General features: G+C 41.8%; 1 protein-coding gene across 1 annotated transcript in view; it reads left to right on the top strand.

Moving 5' to 3' along the window:
- LOC110518731 (polypeptide N-acetylgalactosaminyltransferase 16-like) overlaps positions 1-15,606 on the top strand; it is a 106,933-nt gene extending 91,327 nt beyond the window's left edge. Inside the window, exon 14 of the mRNA XM_036955398.1 lies at positions 15,398-15,606. Coding sequence (XP_036811293.1) covers positions 15,398-15,541 — 144 coding nt within the window. The 3' untranslated portion in view covers positions 15,542-15,606. The remainder of the gene's footprint in view (positions 1-15,397) is intronic.
- Positions 15,607-15,902: the final 296 nt, after the last annotated feature.

Raw genomic sequence — 15,902 nt, 5'->3', positions numbered from 1 at the left:
TATAGGGAATAGGGTTCTGGTCTAAAGTAGTGCACTATGTAGGGAATAGGGTTCCATAGGGCTCTGGTCTAAAGTAGTGCACTATATAGGGAATAGGGCTCTGGTCTAAAGTAGTGCTCTATATAGGGAATAGGGCTCTGGTCTAAAGTAGTGCTCTATATAGGGAATAGTGCTCTGGTCTAAAGTAGTGCACTATATAGGGAATAGGGCTCTGGTCTAAAGTAGTGCACTATATAGGGAATAGGGCTCTGGTCTAAAGTAGTGCTCTATATAGGGAATAGGGCTCTGGTCTAAAGTAGTGCTCTATATAGGGAATAGGGGGCCATCGGGGACGTGTCCTCTGTATCTGGTCTGTTCTCCAACCCTCCTCATGTTCCCTGTAGAGTGATCTAATTTCCACTGCATCGACTGCGATGGGAGTTTACAGACCCCTGGGAGGGAGCACTTGCTTTAAACGATAGTTTGATAGAGTTTGAAGAATTTAGACCTCCTCCTCGTGTGACTTTATGGAGGAATGTTATTCTGCTGTCTTAATCGGAATGAATCACACAGACTTTCGTCTCTCTTCGTTGACATGATTAAAGCTCTCTGGTCAAATGTGTTATACATAGGCAATAGGGTGCTATGTTGGACTGTCCTAGCGGTGTTTATTGTGAGACATATGGGCCAGGTTGCATCATTCTCTTTGTCTGCAGCTGGGCTGAGTGTTCTGGCCTTTTCTCCTGTGTCTTTCCAAAGAGAACAGCTCAATCACTCTGATTACTGTAATCCAGACCCCATTACTCAGCTCTAACTCAAACCTTCTGGTCAGATACCAAAACGATCTGTATAAACACAAGTCAAATATCGGGGTCTCAACTAGGGCTGGTGGCGGTCACAACAATTTTCCATCAGTAGTCCGCGATTGTCAAGCAAATAACTGGTCGGTCTCACGGTAACTGACCTGTTAACATAAACACATTTAGCATCTCCTGGATTCCACTCAGCCTACAAGACACTGATGCAGACCAAATCCATGTAATATAGTCTACATACACCATCACAATAAATCCATGTAATATAGTCTACACCATCACAATAAATCCATGTAATATAGTCTACCTACACCATCACAATAAATCCATGTAATATAGTCTACACCATCACAATAAATCCATGTAATATAGTCTACCTACACCATCACAATAAATCCATGTAATATAGTCTACCTACACCATCACAACAAATCCATGTTATATAGTCTACCTACACCATCACAATAAATCCATGTAATATAGTCTACCTACACCATCACAATAAATCCATGTAATATAGTCTACCTACACCATCACAACAAATCCATGTTATATAGTCTACCTACACCATCACAATAAATCCATGTAATATAGTCTACCTACACCATCACAATAAATCCATGTAATATAGTCTACCTACACCATCACAATAAATCCATGTAATATAGTCTAGACCATCACAATAAATCCATGTAATATAGTCTACACCATCACAATAAATCCATGTAATATAGTCTACCTACACCATCACAATAAATCCATGTAATATAGTCTACACCATCACAACAAATCCATGTAATATAGTCTACCTACACCATCACAATAAATCCATGTAATATAGTCTACCTACACCATCACAACAAATCCATGTTATATAGTCTACCTACACCATCACAATAAATCCATGTAATATAGTCTACCTACACCATCACAATAAATCCATGTAATATAGTCTACACCATCACAATAAATCCATGTACTATAGTCTACCTACACCATCACAATAAATCCATGTAATATAGTCTACACCATCACAATAAATCCATGTAATATAGTCTACCTACACCATCACAATAAATCCATGTAATATAGTCTACCTACACCATCACAATAAATCCATGTAATATAGTCTACCTACACCATCACAACAAATCCATGTTATATAGTCTACCTACACCATCACAATAAATCCATGTAATATAGTCTACCTACACCATCACAATAAATCCATGTAATATAGTCTACCTACACCATCACAATAAATCCATGTAATATAGTCTACCAACACCATCACAATAAATCCATGTAATATAGTCTACCTACACCATCACAATAAATCCATGTAATATAGTCTAGACCATCACAATAAATCCATGTAATATAGTCTACCTACACCATCACAATAAATCCATGTAATATAGTCTACACCATCACAATAAATCCATGTAATATAGTCTACCTACACCATCACAATAAATCCATGTAATATAGTCTACCTACACCATCACAATAAATCCATGTAATATAGTCTACCTACACCATCACAATAAATCCATGTAATATAGCCTACCTACACCATCACAACAAATCCATGTTATATAGTCTACCTACACCATCACAACAAATCCATGTTATATAGTCTACCTACACCATCACAATAAATCCATGTAATATAGTCTACCTACACCATCACAATAAATCCATGTAATATAGTCTACACCATCACAATAAATCCATGTAATATAGTCTACCTACACCATCACAATAAATCCATGTAATATAGTCTACACCATCACAATAAATCCATGTAATATAGTCTACACCATCACAATAAATCCATGTAATATAGTCTACCAACACCATCACAATAAATCCATGTAATATAGTCTACCTACACCATCACAATAAATCCATGTAATATAGTCTACCTACACCATCACAATAAATCCATGTAATATAGTCTACACCATCACAATAAATCCATGTAATATAGTCTACCTACACCATCACAATAAATCCATGTAATATAGTCTACCTACACCATCACAATAAATCCATGTAATATAGTCTACCTACAACATCACAATAAATCCATGTAATATAGCCTACCTACACCATCACAATAAATCCATGTAATATAGTCTACACCATCACAATAAATCCATGTAATATAGTCTACCTACACCATCACAATAAATCCATGTAATATAGCCTACACCATCACAATAAATCCATGTAATATAGTCTACACCATCACAATAAATCCATGTAATATAGTCTACCTACACCATCACAATAAATCCATGTAATATAGTCTACCTACACCATCACAATAAATCCATGTAATATAGTCTACCTACACCATCACAATAAATCCATGTAATATAGTCTACCTACACCATCCCAATAAATCCATGTAATATAGTCTACCTACACCATCACAATAAACCCATGTAATATAGTCTACCTACACCATCACAATAAATCCATGTAATATAGTCTACACCATCACAATAAATCCATGTAATATAGTCTACCTACACCATCACAATAAATCCATGTAATATAGTCTACCTACACCATCACAATAAATCCATGTAATATAGTCTACACCATCACAATAAATCCATGTAATATAGTCTACACCATCACAATAAATCCATGTAATATAGTCTACACCATCACAATAAATCCATGTAATATAGTCTACACCTTCACAATAAATCCATGTAATATAGTCTACCTACACCATCACAATAAATCCATGTAATATAGTCTACACCATCACAATAAATCCATGTAATATAGTCTACACCATCACAATTAATCCATGTAATATAGTCTACCTACACCATCACAATAAATCCATGTAATATAGTCTACCTACACCATCACAATAAATCCATGTAATATAGTCTACCTACACCATCACAATAAATCCATGTAATATAGTCTACCTACACCATCACAATAAATCCATGTAATATAGTCTACACCATCACAATAAATCCATGTAATATAGTCTACACCATCACAATAAATCCATGTAATATAGTCTACCTACACCATCACAATAAATCCATATAATATAGTCTACACCATCACAATAAATCCATGTAATATAGTCTACCTACACCATCACAATAAATCCATGTAATATAGCCTACACCATCACAATAAATCCATGTAATATAGTCTACACCATCACAATAAATCCATGTAATATAGTCTACACCATCACAATAAATCCATGTAATATAGTCTACCTACACCATCACAATAAATCCATATAATATAGTCTACACCTTCACAATAAATCCATTATTTATTTTAGACAGGTCTAAAGAAACGATGAATGAAAGGTAATCTATTTCAGAAGAACAGAATAACATTCTCTGAGTTCTCCTTATGTTAGGCCCTGATCTGGCTATGTGTTCAACACTAACTATGCCAAATGACTGTGTTCAACACTAACTATGCCAAATGACTGTGTTCAACACTAACTATGCCAAATGACTGTGTTCAACACTAACTATGCCAAATGACTGTGTTCAACACTAACTATGCCAAATGACTGTGTTCAACACTAACTATGCCAAATGACTGTGTTCAACACTAACTATGCCAAATGACTGTGTTCAACACTAACTATGCCAAATGACTGTGTTCAACACTAGCTATGCCAAATGACTGTGTTCAACACTAGCTATGCCAAATGACTGTGTTCAACACTAGCTATGCCAAATGACTGTGTTCAACACTAGCTATGCCAAATGACTGTGTTCAACACTAGCTATGCCAAATGACTGTGTTCAACACTAGCTATGCCAAATGACTGTGTTCAACACTAGCTATGCCAAATGACTGTGTTCAACACTAGCTATGCCAAATGACTGTGTTCAACACTAGCTATGCCAAATGACTGTGTTCAACACTAGCTATGCCAAATGACTGTGTTCAACACTAGCTATGCCAAATGACTGTGTTCAACACTAGCTATGCCAAATGACTGTGTTCAACACTAGTTCATTTAACAGACAAGATTTGCTTATAATTCCGTGGCATGTTATATTATTATTCTATAGTATGAAGAATACAATTGATCAAAGCTGAATAAAATATATTGTAGTAGGCTCAAGGGTGTGGGGTCTCCACGTCACCAAGTTCAATAACCAAACACGCACAGGGAATACAACCAGAATGCAAATGGGGAATTTATTAGGGAGATTTGCAACCAGTTCACAATCCGTTCTCGTTGTCCGTTCCCGTTGTCCGTTCCATTCTCCTAAAACTCGGGTCCTCAGCCAAACCGTTTCGGTACACAGTGGAGGTAATCAGACAGGCCAGCTCACAACGAGTAATTACACAGATAAATGTTTTTCTCTCTCTCTCTCTCTCTCTCTCTCCTCTCTCTCTCTCTCTCTCTCTCTCTCCTCTCTCTCCTCTCTCTCTCTCTTCTCTCTCTCTCTCTCCTCTCTCTCCTCTCTCTCTCCTCTCTCTCTCTCTCTCCTCTCTCTCCTCTCTCTCCTCTCTCTCTCTCTCTCTCTACTCTCGCTCCTCTCTCTCCTCTCTCTCCTCTCTCTCCTCTCTCCTCATAACACACGTTCCCCTCTCGGTCCTCTCCCTGTTTGTGCAACCCACTTCCTCTTTTATTCCCCAAGCTCTCCATGGCTTAATGGTCCACAGCCTCGCCTCGTTGGGGCAGGAAGTCCATATAAGGCTCAGGGGTGGAGCCAGCGGGCTACAAGATTACGCCCTTCAATCCCCACTCCCCTCACCTCTCCCTGCCGTCTGCCACAATATTTTCTCCAAACGATTTGAGGGATGCGGATATTCTGTGTTGTTAACAAAGAAATAGATACTTCTATACTCATCAAATAAAATGTATTTATAAATATTTATTTAGAACAGGAGAACATTTGAGGAATCAATCAAATGTATTTTATATAGCCCTTCGTACATCAGCTTATATCTCAAAGTGCTGTACAGAACCCCAGCCTAAAACCCCCAAACAGCAAGCAATGCAGATGTAGAAGCACGGTGGCTAGGAAAAACTCCCCTAGAAAGGCCAAAACCTAGGAAGAAACATAGAGAGGAACCAGGCTATGAGGGGTGGCCAGTCCTCTTCTGGCTGTGCCGGGTGGAGATTATAACAGAACATGGCCAAGATATTCAAATGTTCATAAATGACCAGCAGGGTCAAATAATAATAATCACAGTGGTTGTCGAGGGTGCAACAGGTCAGCACCTCAGGAGTAAATGTCAGTTGGCTTTTCATAGTCGATCATTCAGAGTATCTCTACCGCTCCTGCTGTCTCTATTGAAAACCGCTGGTCTGGGACAGGTAGCACGTCCGGTGAACAGGTCAGGGTTCCATAGCCGCAGGCAGAACAGTTGAAACTGGAGCTGCAGCACGACCAGGTGGACTGGGGACAGCAAGGAGTCATCATGTCAGGTAGTCCTGAGGCATGGTCCTAGGGCTCAGGTCCCCCGAGAGAGAGAAAGAGATAATTAGAGAGAGCATGCTTAAATTCACACAGGACACCGGATAAGACAGGAGAAATACTCCAGATGTAACAGACTGACCCTAACCCCCCGACACATAAACTACTGCAACATAAATACTGGAGGCTGAGACAGGAGGGGTCAGGAGACACTGTGGCCCCATCCGATGATTTCCCCGACAGGGCCAAACAGGCAGGATATAACCCCACCCACTTTGCCAAAGCACAGCCCCCACACCACTAGAGGGATATCTTCAACCAACAACTTCAACCACCAACTCTCCCAGTGGAAAGAGGGGAACCGGCCAGGCAGAGACAGCAAGGGCGGTTCGTTGCTCCAGAGCCTTTCCGTTCACCTTCCCACTCCTGGGCCAGAATACACTCAATCATATGACCCACTGAAGAGATGAGTCTTCAGTAAAAACTTAAAGGTTGAGACCGAGTCTGCATCTCTCACATGAATAGGCAGACCATTCCATAAAAATGGAGCTCTATAAGAGAAAGCCCTATACCTGGAGTGCTGCGCTGTGTCCTTCTCCCCGAGTGTGCTACGCAGTCCGAAGCAACTCTCACTCACATGGCTCTCCATCACGTGATCGGGTCTTTCTCACAGGCTACAAGTGAAGACAGGCACATTGGGGATGCAACTGCGCGTGTCCTTATCCAATTCCGAGGTGCATATTGAAGATATTGGAAGAACTGTCCACATTTACTTTGTCAGCCAACAAGATGAGTAGTAGGACTAACGAACAGCAAAAGCATTAGCCTATGTCATTCTACTATCCCCCATAGTACAAATGTGGACCTGTTCTATTCTGTGTGAGAAATAAATATCCCAAACATAGTCTGGGACAGTTGTGGGATGCGAAACATCACACATTTATATTCGAGCACCACGTTTAGCTTGAAATGTTGATAAACTATTAGTCCATTTCTTCACATTATAAGGGCAGCAATGCACACATGGTTAGTAGGCTATAAGCGGGAATGTTCCATTAGCGTAAAACATATCAAAAGTGCATTTTTATGGTGAAAATGATCTTCCCCAAACTTGAAACTCAGGTGCTGTACACCCCTTGTAAAGCTGATCAATGTGCTTAATTTTAAGAAGTTATTTGGCCACTTTAGTTGTGATACGAACCTTATTAAAAACATATAGGCCTATGGGATAGGATACATGAGCTGTGCAACTATGATTAGAGAAAGTCGCAAAAGAAAAGCCATTGTTTCTTGCCGGGGCACTGGGCATCATTCACAAGGGATAGGCTAATATTGTCACCTTGATTTAGAATGGGCCATTATCATGCACCCGTCTCGAAACAGGGAATGGGGGGGGAAAGACATGTCATCTACGCACTTAAATAGCACATGGGGGAGGCTTTTCCCTTGGTTCATTTTCATGCCAGCCAGGTTGGCTATACTCCTGTTGTAGAGAAGCAATGTGCTTCATATTAGGAAAGTTGAGAAATAAATATAGTAAGGCTATAGAAAGCTGATGGGATCCTCCTCTTTTTATTAGAGGCCATCAAAATTCTGTTTTCTCTCGCAATTGCATAGCCTATAAAATACTGTTGCGCAACATGAGCTCATGGGCTCTCCTGAAGTGTTTGATTAGATTTTATAATACATTTGCTTAGAAAATACAAAAATGTTCTCTCTGCCTAATGGCAAAATGTGTATAACTACAAAAAAACTGCTTTAAAACTGCAAAAATGTCTCTCGGCAAAATGTGTAGAACTGCAGAAAATTTGCAACATTTTCTCTCTGCCCCATGGCAGAATGTGTATAACTGCATTAAATACATTTTAAACCAACATTTTTGTTTGGGGGGGTACCATCAAATCTTGCTTTGGGCTTAACCGGCCTTCTATCAATCTCCAAATTACGTTAAGCTGTCCAAATGACGTTAAGCAGTCCAAATGACGTTAAGCAGTCCAAATGACGTTAAGCTGTCCAAATGACGTTAAGCTGTCCAAATGAACTTAAGCAGTCCAAATGACGTTAAGCTGTCCATAATGACGTTAAGCTGTCCATAATGACGTTAAGCTGTCCATAATGACGTTAAGCAGTCCAAATGACGTTAAGCTGTCCAAATGACGTTAAGCTGTCCAAATGACATTAAGCAGTCCAAATGACGTTAAGTGGTCCAAATGATGTTAAGCTGTCCAAATGACGTTAAGCTGTCCCAATGACATTAAGCAGTCCAAATGATGTTAAGCAGTCCAAATGACGTTAAGCTGTCCCAATGACATTAAGCAGTCCAAATGATGTTAAGCAGTCCAAATGACGTTAAGCTGTCCAAATGACGTTAAGCTGTCCAAATGACGTTAAGCAGTCCAAATGACGTTAAGCTGTCCAAATGACGTTAAGCTGTCCAAATGAACTTAAGCAGTCCAAATGACGTTAAGCTGTCCATAATGACGTTAAGCTGTCCATAATGACGTTAAGCTGTCCATAATGACGTTAAGCAGTCCAAATGACGTTAAGCTGTCCAAATGACGTTAAGCTGTCCAAATGACATTAAGCAGTCCAAATGACGTTAAGTGGTCCAAATGATGTTAAGCTGTCCAAATGACGTTAAGCTGTCCCAATGACATTAAGCAGTCCAAATGATGTTAAGCAGTCCAAATGACGTTAAGCTGTCCCAATGACATTAAGCAGTCCAAATGATGTTAAGCAGTCCAAATGATGTTAAGCTGTCCAAATGACGTTAAGCTGTCCAAATGATGTTAAGCTGTCCATAATGACGTTAAGCAGTCCAAATGACGTTAAGCAGTCCAAATGATGTTAAGCTGTCCCAATGATGTTAAGCAGTCCAAATGATGTTAAGCTGTCCAAATGACGTTAAGCTGTCCAAATGATGTTAAGCTGTCCATAATGACGTTAAGCAGTCCAAATGACGTTAAGCAGTCCAAATGACGTTAAGCTGTCCCAATGACATTAAGCAGTCCAAATGATGTTAAGCAGTCCAAATGATGTTAAGCTGTCCAAATGACGTTAAGCTGTCCAAATGATGTTAAGCAGTCCAAATGATGTTAAGCTGTCCATAATGACGTTAAGCTGTCCAAATGACGTTAAGCAGTCCAAATGATGTTAAGCAGTCCAAATGACGTTAAGCTGTCCATAATGACGTTAAGCTGTCCAAATGATGTTAAGCAGTCCAAATGATGTTAAGCTGTCCAAATGACGTTAAGCTGTCCAAATGATGTTAAGCAGTCCAAATGATGTTAAGCTGTCCATAATGACGTTAAGCTGTCCCAATGACATTAAGCAGTCCAAATGATGTTAAGCAGTCCAAATGATGTTAAGCTGTCCAAATGACGTTAAGCTGTCCAAATGATGTTAAGCAGTCCAAATGATGTTAAGCTGTCCATAATGACGTTAAGCTGTCCAAATGACGTTAAGCAGTCCAAATGATGTTAAGCAGTCCAAATGACGTTAAGCTGTCCATAATGACGTTAAGCTGTCCAAATGACGTTAAGCTGTCCATAATGACGTTAAGCTGTCCAAATGACGTTAAGCTGTCCATAATGACGTTAAGCTGTCCAAATGACGTTAAGCTGTCCAAATGATGTTAAGCTGTCCATAATGACGTTAAGCTGTCCAAATGACGTTAAGCAGTCCAAATGATGTTAAGCAGTCCAAATGACGTTAAGCTGTCCATAATGACGTTAAGCTGTCCAAATGACGTTAAGCTGTCCATAATGACGTTAAGCTGTCCAAATGACGTTAAGCTGTCCATAATGACGTTAAGCTGTCCAAATGACGTTAAGCTGTCCAAATGACGTTAAGCTGTCCATAATGACGTTAAGCTGTCCAAATGACGTTAAGCAGTCCAAATGACGTTAAGCTGTCCAAATGACGTTAAGCTGTCCATAATGACGTTAAGCTGTCCATAATGACGTTAAGCTGTCCATAATGACGTTAAGCAGTCCAAATGACGTTAAGCTGTCCAAATGACGTTAAGCTGTCCAAATGACATTAAGCAGTCCAAATGACGTTAAGTGGTCCAAATGATGTTAAGCTGTCCAAATGACGTTAAGCTGTCCCAATGACATTAAGCAGTCCAAATGATGTTAAGCAGTCCAAATGACGTTAAGCTGTCCCAATGACATTAAGCAGTCCAAATGACGTTAAGTGGTCCAAATGATGTTAAGCTGTCCAAATGACGTTAAGCTGTCCCAATGACATTAAGCAGTCCAAATGATGTTAAGCAGTCCAAATGACGTTAAGCTGTCCCAATGACATTAAGCAGTCCAAATGATGTTAAGCAGTCCAAATGACGTTAAGCTGTCCAAATGACGTTAAGCTGTCCAAATGACGTTAAGCAGTCCAAATGACGTTAAGCTGTCCAAATGACGTTAAGCTGTCCAAATGAACTTAAGCAGTCCAAATGACGTTAAGCTGTCCATAATGACGTTAAGCTGTCCATAATGACGTTAAGCTGTCCATAATGACGTTAAGCAGTCCAAATGACGTTAAGCTGTCCAAATGACGTTAAGCTGTCCATAATGACGTTAAGCAGTCCAAATGACGTTAAGCTGTCCAAATGACGTTAAGCTGTCCAAATGACATTAAGCAGTCCAAATGACGTTAAGTGGTCCAAATGATGTTAAGCTGTCCATAATGACGTTAAGCTGTCCATAATGACGTTAAGCTGTCCATAATGACGTTAAGCAGTCCAAATGACGTTAAGCTGTCCATAATGATGTTAAGCTGTCCATAATGACGTTAAGCAGTCCAAATGACGTTAAGCTGTCCAAATGACGTTAAGCTGTCCAAATGACATTAAGCAGTCCAAATGACGTTAAGTGGTCCAAATGATGTTAAGCTGTCCATAATGACGTTAAGCTGTCCATAATGACGTTAAGCAGTCCAAATGACGTTAAGCTGTCCAAATGACGTTAAGCTGTCCAAATGACATTAAGCAGTCCAAATGACGTTAAGTGGTCCAAATGATGTTAAGCTGTCCAAATGACGTTAAGCTGTCCCAATGACATTAAGCAGTCCAAATGATGTTAAGCAGTCCAAATGACGTTAAGCTGTCCCAATGACATTAAGCAGTCCAAATGATGTTAAGCAGTCCAAATGACGTTAAGCTGTCCAAATGACGTTAAGCTGTCCAAATGACGTTAAGCAGTCCAAATGACGTTAAGCTGTCCAAATGACGTTAAGCTGTCCAAATGAACTTAAGCAGTCCAAATGACGTTAAGCTGTCCATAATGACGTTAAGCTGTCCATAATGACGTTAAGCTGTCCATAATGACGTTAAGCAGTCCAAATGACGTTAAGCTGTCGAAATGACGTTAAGCTGTCCAAATGACATTAAGCAGTCCAAATGACGTTAAGTGGTCCAAATGATGTTAAGCTGTCCAAATGACGTTAAGCTGTCCCAATGACATTAAGCAGTCCAAATGATGTTAAGCAGTCCAAATGACGTTAAGCTGTCCCAATGACATTAAGCAGTCCAAATGATGTTAAGCAGTCCAAATGATGTTAAGCTGTCCAAATGACGTTAAGCTGTCCAAATGATGTTAAGCTGTCCATAATGACGTTAAGCAGTCCAAATGACGTTAAGCAGTCCAAATGATGTTAAGCTGTCCCAATGATGTTAAGCAGTCCAAATGATGTTAAGCTGTCCAAATGACGTTAAGCTGTCCAAATGATGTTAAGCTGTCCATAATGACGTTAAGCAGTCCAAATGACGTTAAGCAGTCCAAATGACGTTAAGCTGTCCCAATGACATTAAGCAGTCCAAATGATGTTAAGCAGTCCAAATGATGTTAAGCTGTCCAAATGACGTTAAGCTGTCCAAATGATGTTAAGCAGTCCAAATGATGTTAAGCTGTCCATAATGACGTTAAGCTGTCCAAATGACGTTAAGCAGTCCAAATGATGTTAAGCAGTCCAAATGACGTTAAGCTGTCCATAATGACGTTAAGCTGTCCAAATGATGTTAAGCAGTCCAAATGATGTTAAGCTGTCCAAATGACGTTAAGCTGTCCAAATGATGTTAAGCAGTCCAAATGATGTTAAGCTGTCCATAATGACGTTAAGCTGTCCCAATGACATTAAGCAGTCCAAATGATGTTAAGCAGTCCAAATGATGTTAAGCTGTCCAAATGACGTTAAGCTGTCCAAATGATGTTAAGCAGTCCAAATGATGTTAAGCTGTCCATAATGACGTTAAGCTGTCCAAATGACGTTAAGCAGTCCAAATGATGTTAAGCAGTCCAAATGACGTTAAGCTGTCCATAATGACGTTAAGCTGTCCAAATGACGTTAAGCTGTCCATAATGACGTTAAGCTGTCCAAATGACGTTAAGCTGTCCATAATGACGTTAAGCTGTCCAAATGACGTTAAGCTGTCCAAATGATGTTAAGCTGTCCATAATGACGTTAAGCTGTCCAAATGACGTTAAGCAGTCCAAATGATGTTAAGCAGTCCAAATGACGTTAAGCTGTCCATAATGACGTTAAGCTGTCCAAATGACGTTAAGCTGTCCATAATGACGTTAAGCTGTCCAAATGACGTTAAGCTGTCCATAATGACGTTAAGCTGTCCAAATGACGTTAAGCTGTCCAAATGACGTTAAGCTGTCCATAATGACGTTAAGCTGTCCAAATGACGTTAAGCAGTCCAAATGACGTTAAGCTGTCCAAATGACGTTAAGCTGTCCAAATGACGTTAAGCAGTCCAAATTACGTTAAGCTGTCCAAATGACGTTAAGCTGTCCATAATGACGTTAAGCTGTCCAAATGACGTTAAGCTGTCCAAATGACGTTAAGCTGTCCATAATGACGTTAAGCTGTCCAAATGACGTTAAGCTGTCCAAATGACGTTAAGCTGTCCAAATGACGTTAAGCTGTCCATAATGACGTTAAGCTGTCCAAATGACGTTAAGCAGTCCAAATGACGTTAAGCTGTCCAAATGACGTTAAGCAGTCCAAATGACGTTAAGCTGTCCAAATGACGTTAAGCAGTCCAAATGACGTTAAGCTGTCCAAATGACGTTAAGCTGTCCAAATGACGTTAAGCAGTCCAAATGACGTTAAGCTGTCCAAATGACGTTAAGCTGTCCATAATGACGTTAAGCTGTCCATAATGACGTTAAGCTGTCCATAATGACGTTAAGCTGTCCATAATGACGTTAAGCTGTCCATAATGACGTTAAGCTGTCCAAATGACGTTAAGCTGTCCAAATGATGTTAAGCTGTCCATAATGACGTTAAGCTGTCCAAATGACGTTAAGCTGTCCAAATGACGTTAAGCTGTCCAAATGACGTTAAGCAGTCCAAATGACGTTAAGCTGTCCAAATGACGTTAAGCTGTCCATAATGACGTTAAGCTGTCCATAATGACGTTAAGCTGTCCATAATGACGTTAAGCAGTCCAAATGACGTTAAGCTGTCCATAATGACGTTAAGCTGTCCAAATGACGTTAAGCTGTCCATAATGACGTTAAGCTGTCCAAATGACGTTAAGCTGTCCAAATGACGTTAAGCTGTCCAAATGACGTTAAGCAGTCCAAATGACGTTAAGCTGTCCAAATGACGTTAAGCTGTCCATAATGACGTTAAGCTGTCCATAATGACGTTAAGCTGTCCATAATGACGTTAAGCAGTCCAAATGACGTTAAGCTGTCCATAATGACGTTAAGCTGTCCAAATGACGTTAAGCTGTCCATAATGACGTTAAGCAGTCCAAATGACGTTAAGCAGTCCATAATGACGTTAAGCAGTCCATAATGACGTTAAGCAGTCCAAGGTCAATATACGTTTTTTTTTGCATGTGTCTTTAACGTATTCTCTCTCTCTTTATCTCCCCTCTCTCTGTCTCTCTCCCTCCCCCTCTCTCTTTATCCCCCCTCTCTCTTTATCCCCCCTCTCTCTGTCTCTCTCCCTCCCCCTCTCTCTTTATCCCCCCTCTCTCTGTCTCTCTCCCTCCCCCTCTCTCTTTATCTCCCCTCTCTCTGTCTCTCTCCCTCCCCCTCTCTCTTTATCCCCCCTCTCTCTGTCTCTCTCCCTCCCCCTCTCTCTTTATCCCCCCTCTCTCTGTCTCTCTCCCTCCCCCTCTCTCTTTATCTCCCCTCTCTCTGTCTCTCTCCCTCCCCCTCTCTCTTTATCCCCCCTCTCTCTGTCTCTCTCCCTCTTCCCCCTCTCTCTTTATCCCCCCTCTCTCTGTCTCTCTCCCTCCCCCTCTCTCTTTATCCCCCCTCTCTCTTTATCCCCCCTCTCTCTGTCTCTCTCCCTCCCCCTCTCTCTTTATCCCCCCTCTCTCTTTATCCCCCCTCTCTCTGTCTCTCTCCCTCCCCCTCTCTCTTTATCCCCCCTCTCTCTTTATCCCCCCTCTCTCTGTCTCTCTCCCTCCCCCTCTCTCTTTATCCCCCCTCTCTCTTTATCCCCCCTCTCTCTGTCTCTCTCCCTCCCCCTCTCTCTTTATCCCCCCTCTCTCTGTCTCTCTCCCTACCCCTCACTCTTTATCCCCCCTCTTTCTTTCTCTCTCCCTCTTCCCCCTCTCTCTTTATCTCCCCTCTCTCTGTCTCTCTCCCTACCCCTCTCTCTTTATCCCCCCTCTTTCTTTCTCTCTCCCTCTTCCCCCTCTCTCTTTATCTCCCCTCTCTCTGTCTCTCTCCCTACCCCTCTCTCTTTATCCCCCCTCTTTCTTTCTCTCTCCCTCTTCCCCCTCTCTCTTTATCTCCCCTCTCTCTTTCTCTCTGTCTCTCCCTCTTCCCCCTCTCTCTTTATCTCCCCTCTCTCTTTCTCTCTGTCTCTCCCTCTTCCCCCTCTCTCTTTATCCCCCCTCTCTCTTTCTCTCTGTCTCTCCCTCTTCCCCCTCTCTCTCCTTCCCCCTCTCTCTTTATCCCCCCTCTCTCTGTCTCTCTCCCTCCCCCTCTCTCTTTATCCCCCCTCTCTCTTTCTCTCCCTCTTCCCCCTCTCTCTTTATCCCCCCTCTCTCTGTCTCTCTCCCTCCCCCCTCTCTCTTTATCCCCCCTCTCTCTTTCTCTCTCCCTCTTCCCCCTCTCTCTTTATCCCCCCTCTCTCTTTCTCTCTCTCTCTCCCTCTTCCCCCTCTCTGTTTCTGCTTCACCTACCGTAGAAGTGGAAGCCGAAGGGACCAGCCCTGCAGCACATGGTCAGTGGTCTGTGTCTGGACAGTCAGCCTCCGGCTGGCCCTCCAACCATCACTCAATGTCGCTCCCAGCTGGCCAGTCAGGTCTGGGAGCCACAACTCATCACCTGATGATCTGAACCCTGGTGGATGGGGAGAGGAGGAGGAGGAGGAGGAGGAGGAGGAGGAGGAGGAGGAGGAAGAGATACACTGGTGGCTGGGGAGAGGAGGAGAAGGAGGGAGGAGGAGGAACACTGGTGGCTGGGGAGAGGAAGAGGAGGAGGAACACTGGTGGCTGGGGAGAGGAGGAGGAGGAGGGAGGAGGAGGAACACTGGTGGCTGGGGAGAGGAGGAGGGAGGAGGAGGAACACTGGTGGCTGGGGAGAGGAGGAGGAGGAGGGAGGAGGAGGAACACTGGTGGCTGGAGAGAGGAGGAGGAGGAGGAGGAGGAACACTGGTGGCTGGGGAGAGGAGGAGGAGGAGGGAGGAGGAG

Source organism: Oncorhynchus mykiss, chromosome 19 (genome assembly GCF_013265735.2).
Source record: "Oncorhynchus mykiss isolate Arlee chromosome 19, USDA_OmykA_1.1, whole genome shotgun sequence".
Lineage (NCBI taxonomy): Eukaryota > Metazoa > Chordata > Actinopteri > Salmoniformes > Salmonidae > Oncorhynchus > Oncorhynchus mykiss.
Note: the sequence above shows the minus strand (reverse complement) of the source record. Positions and strands in the feature narration are given on the sequence as shown.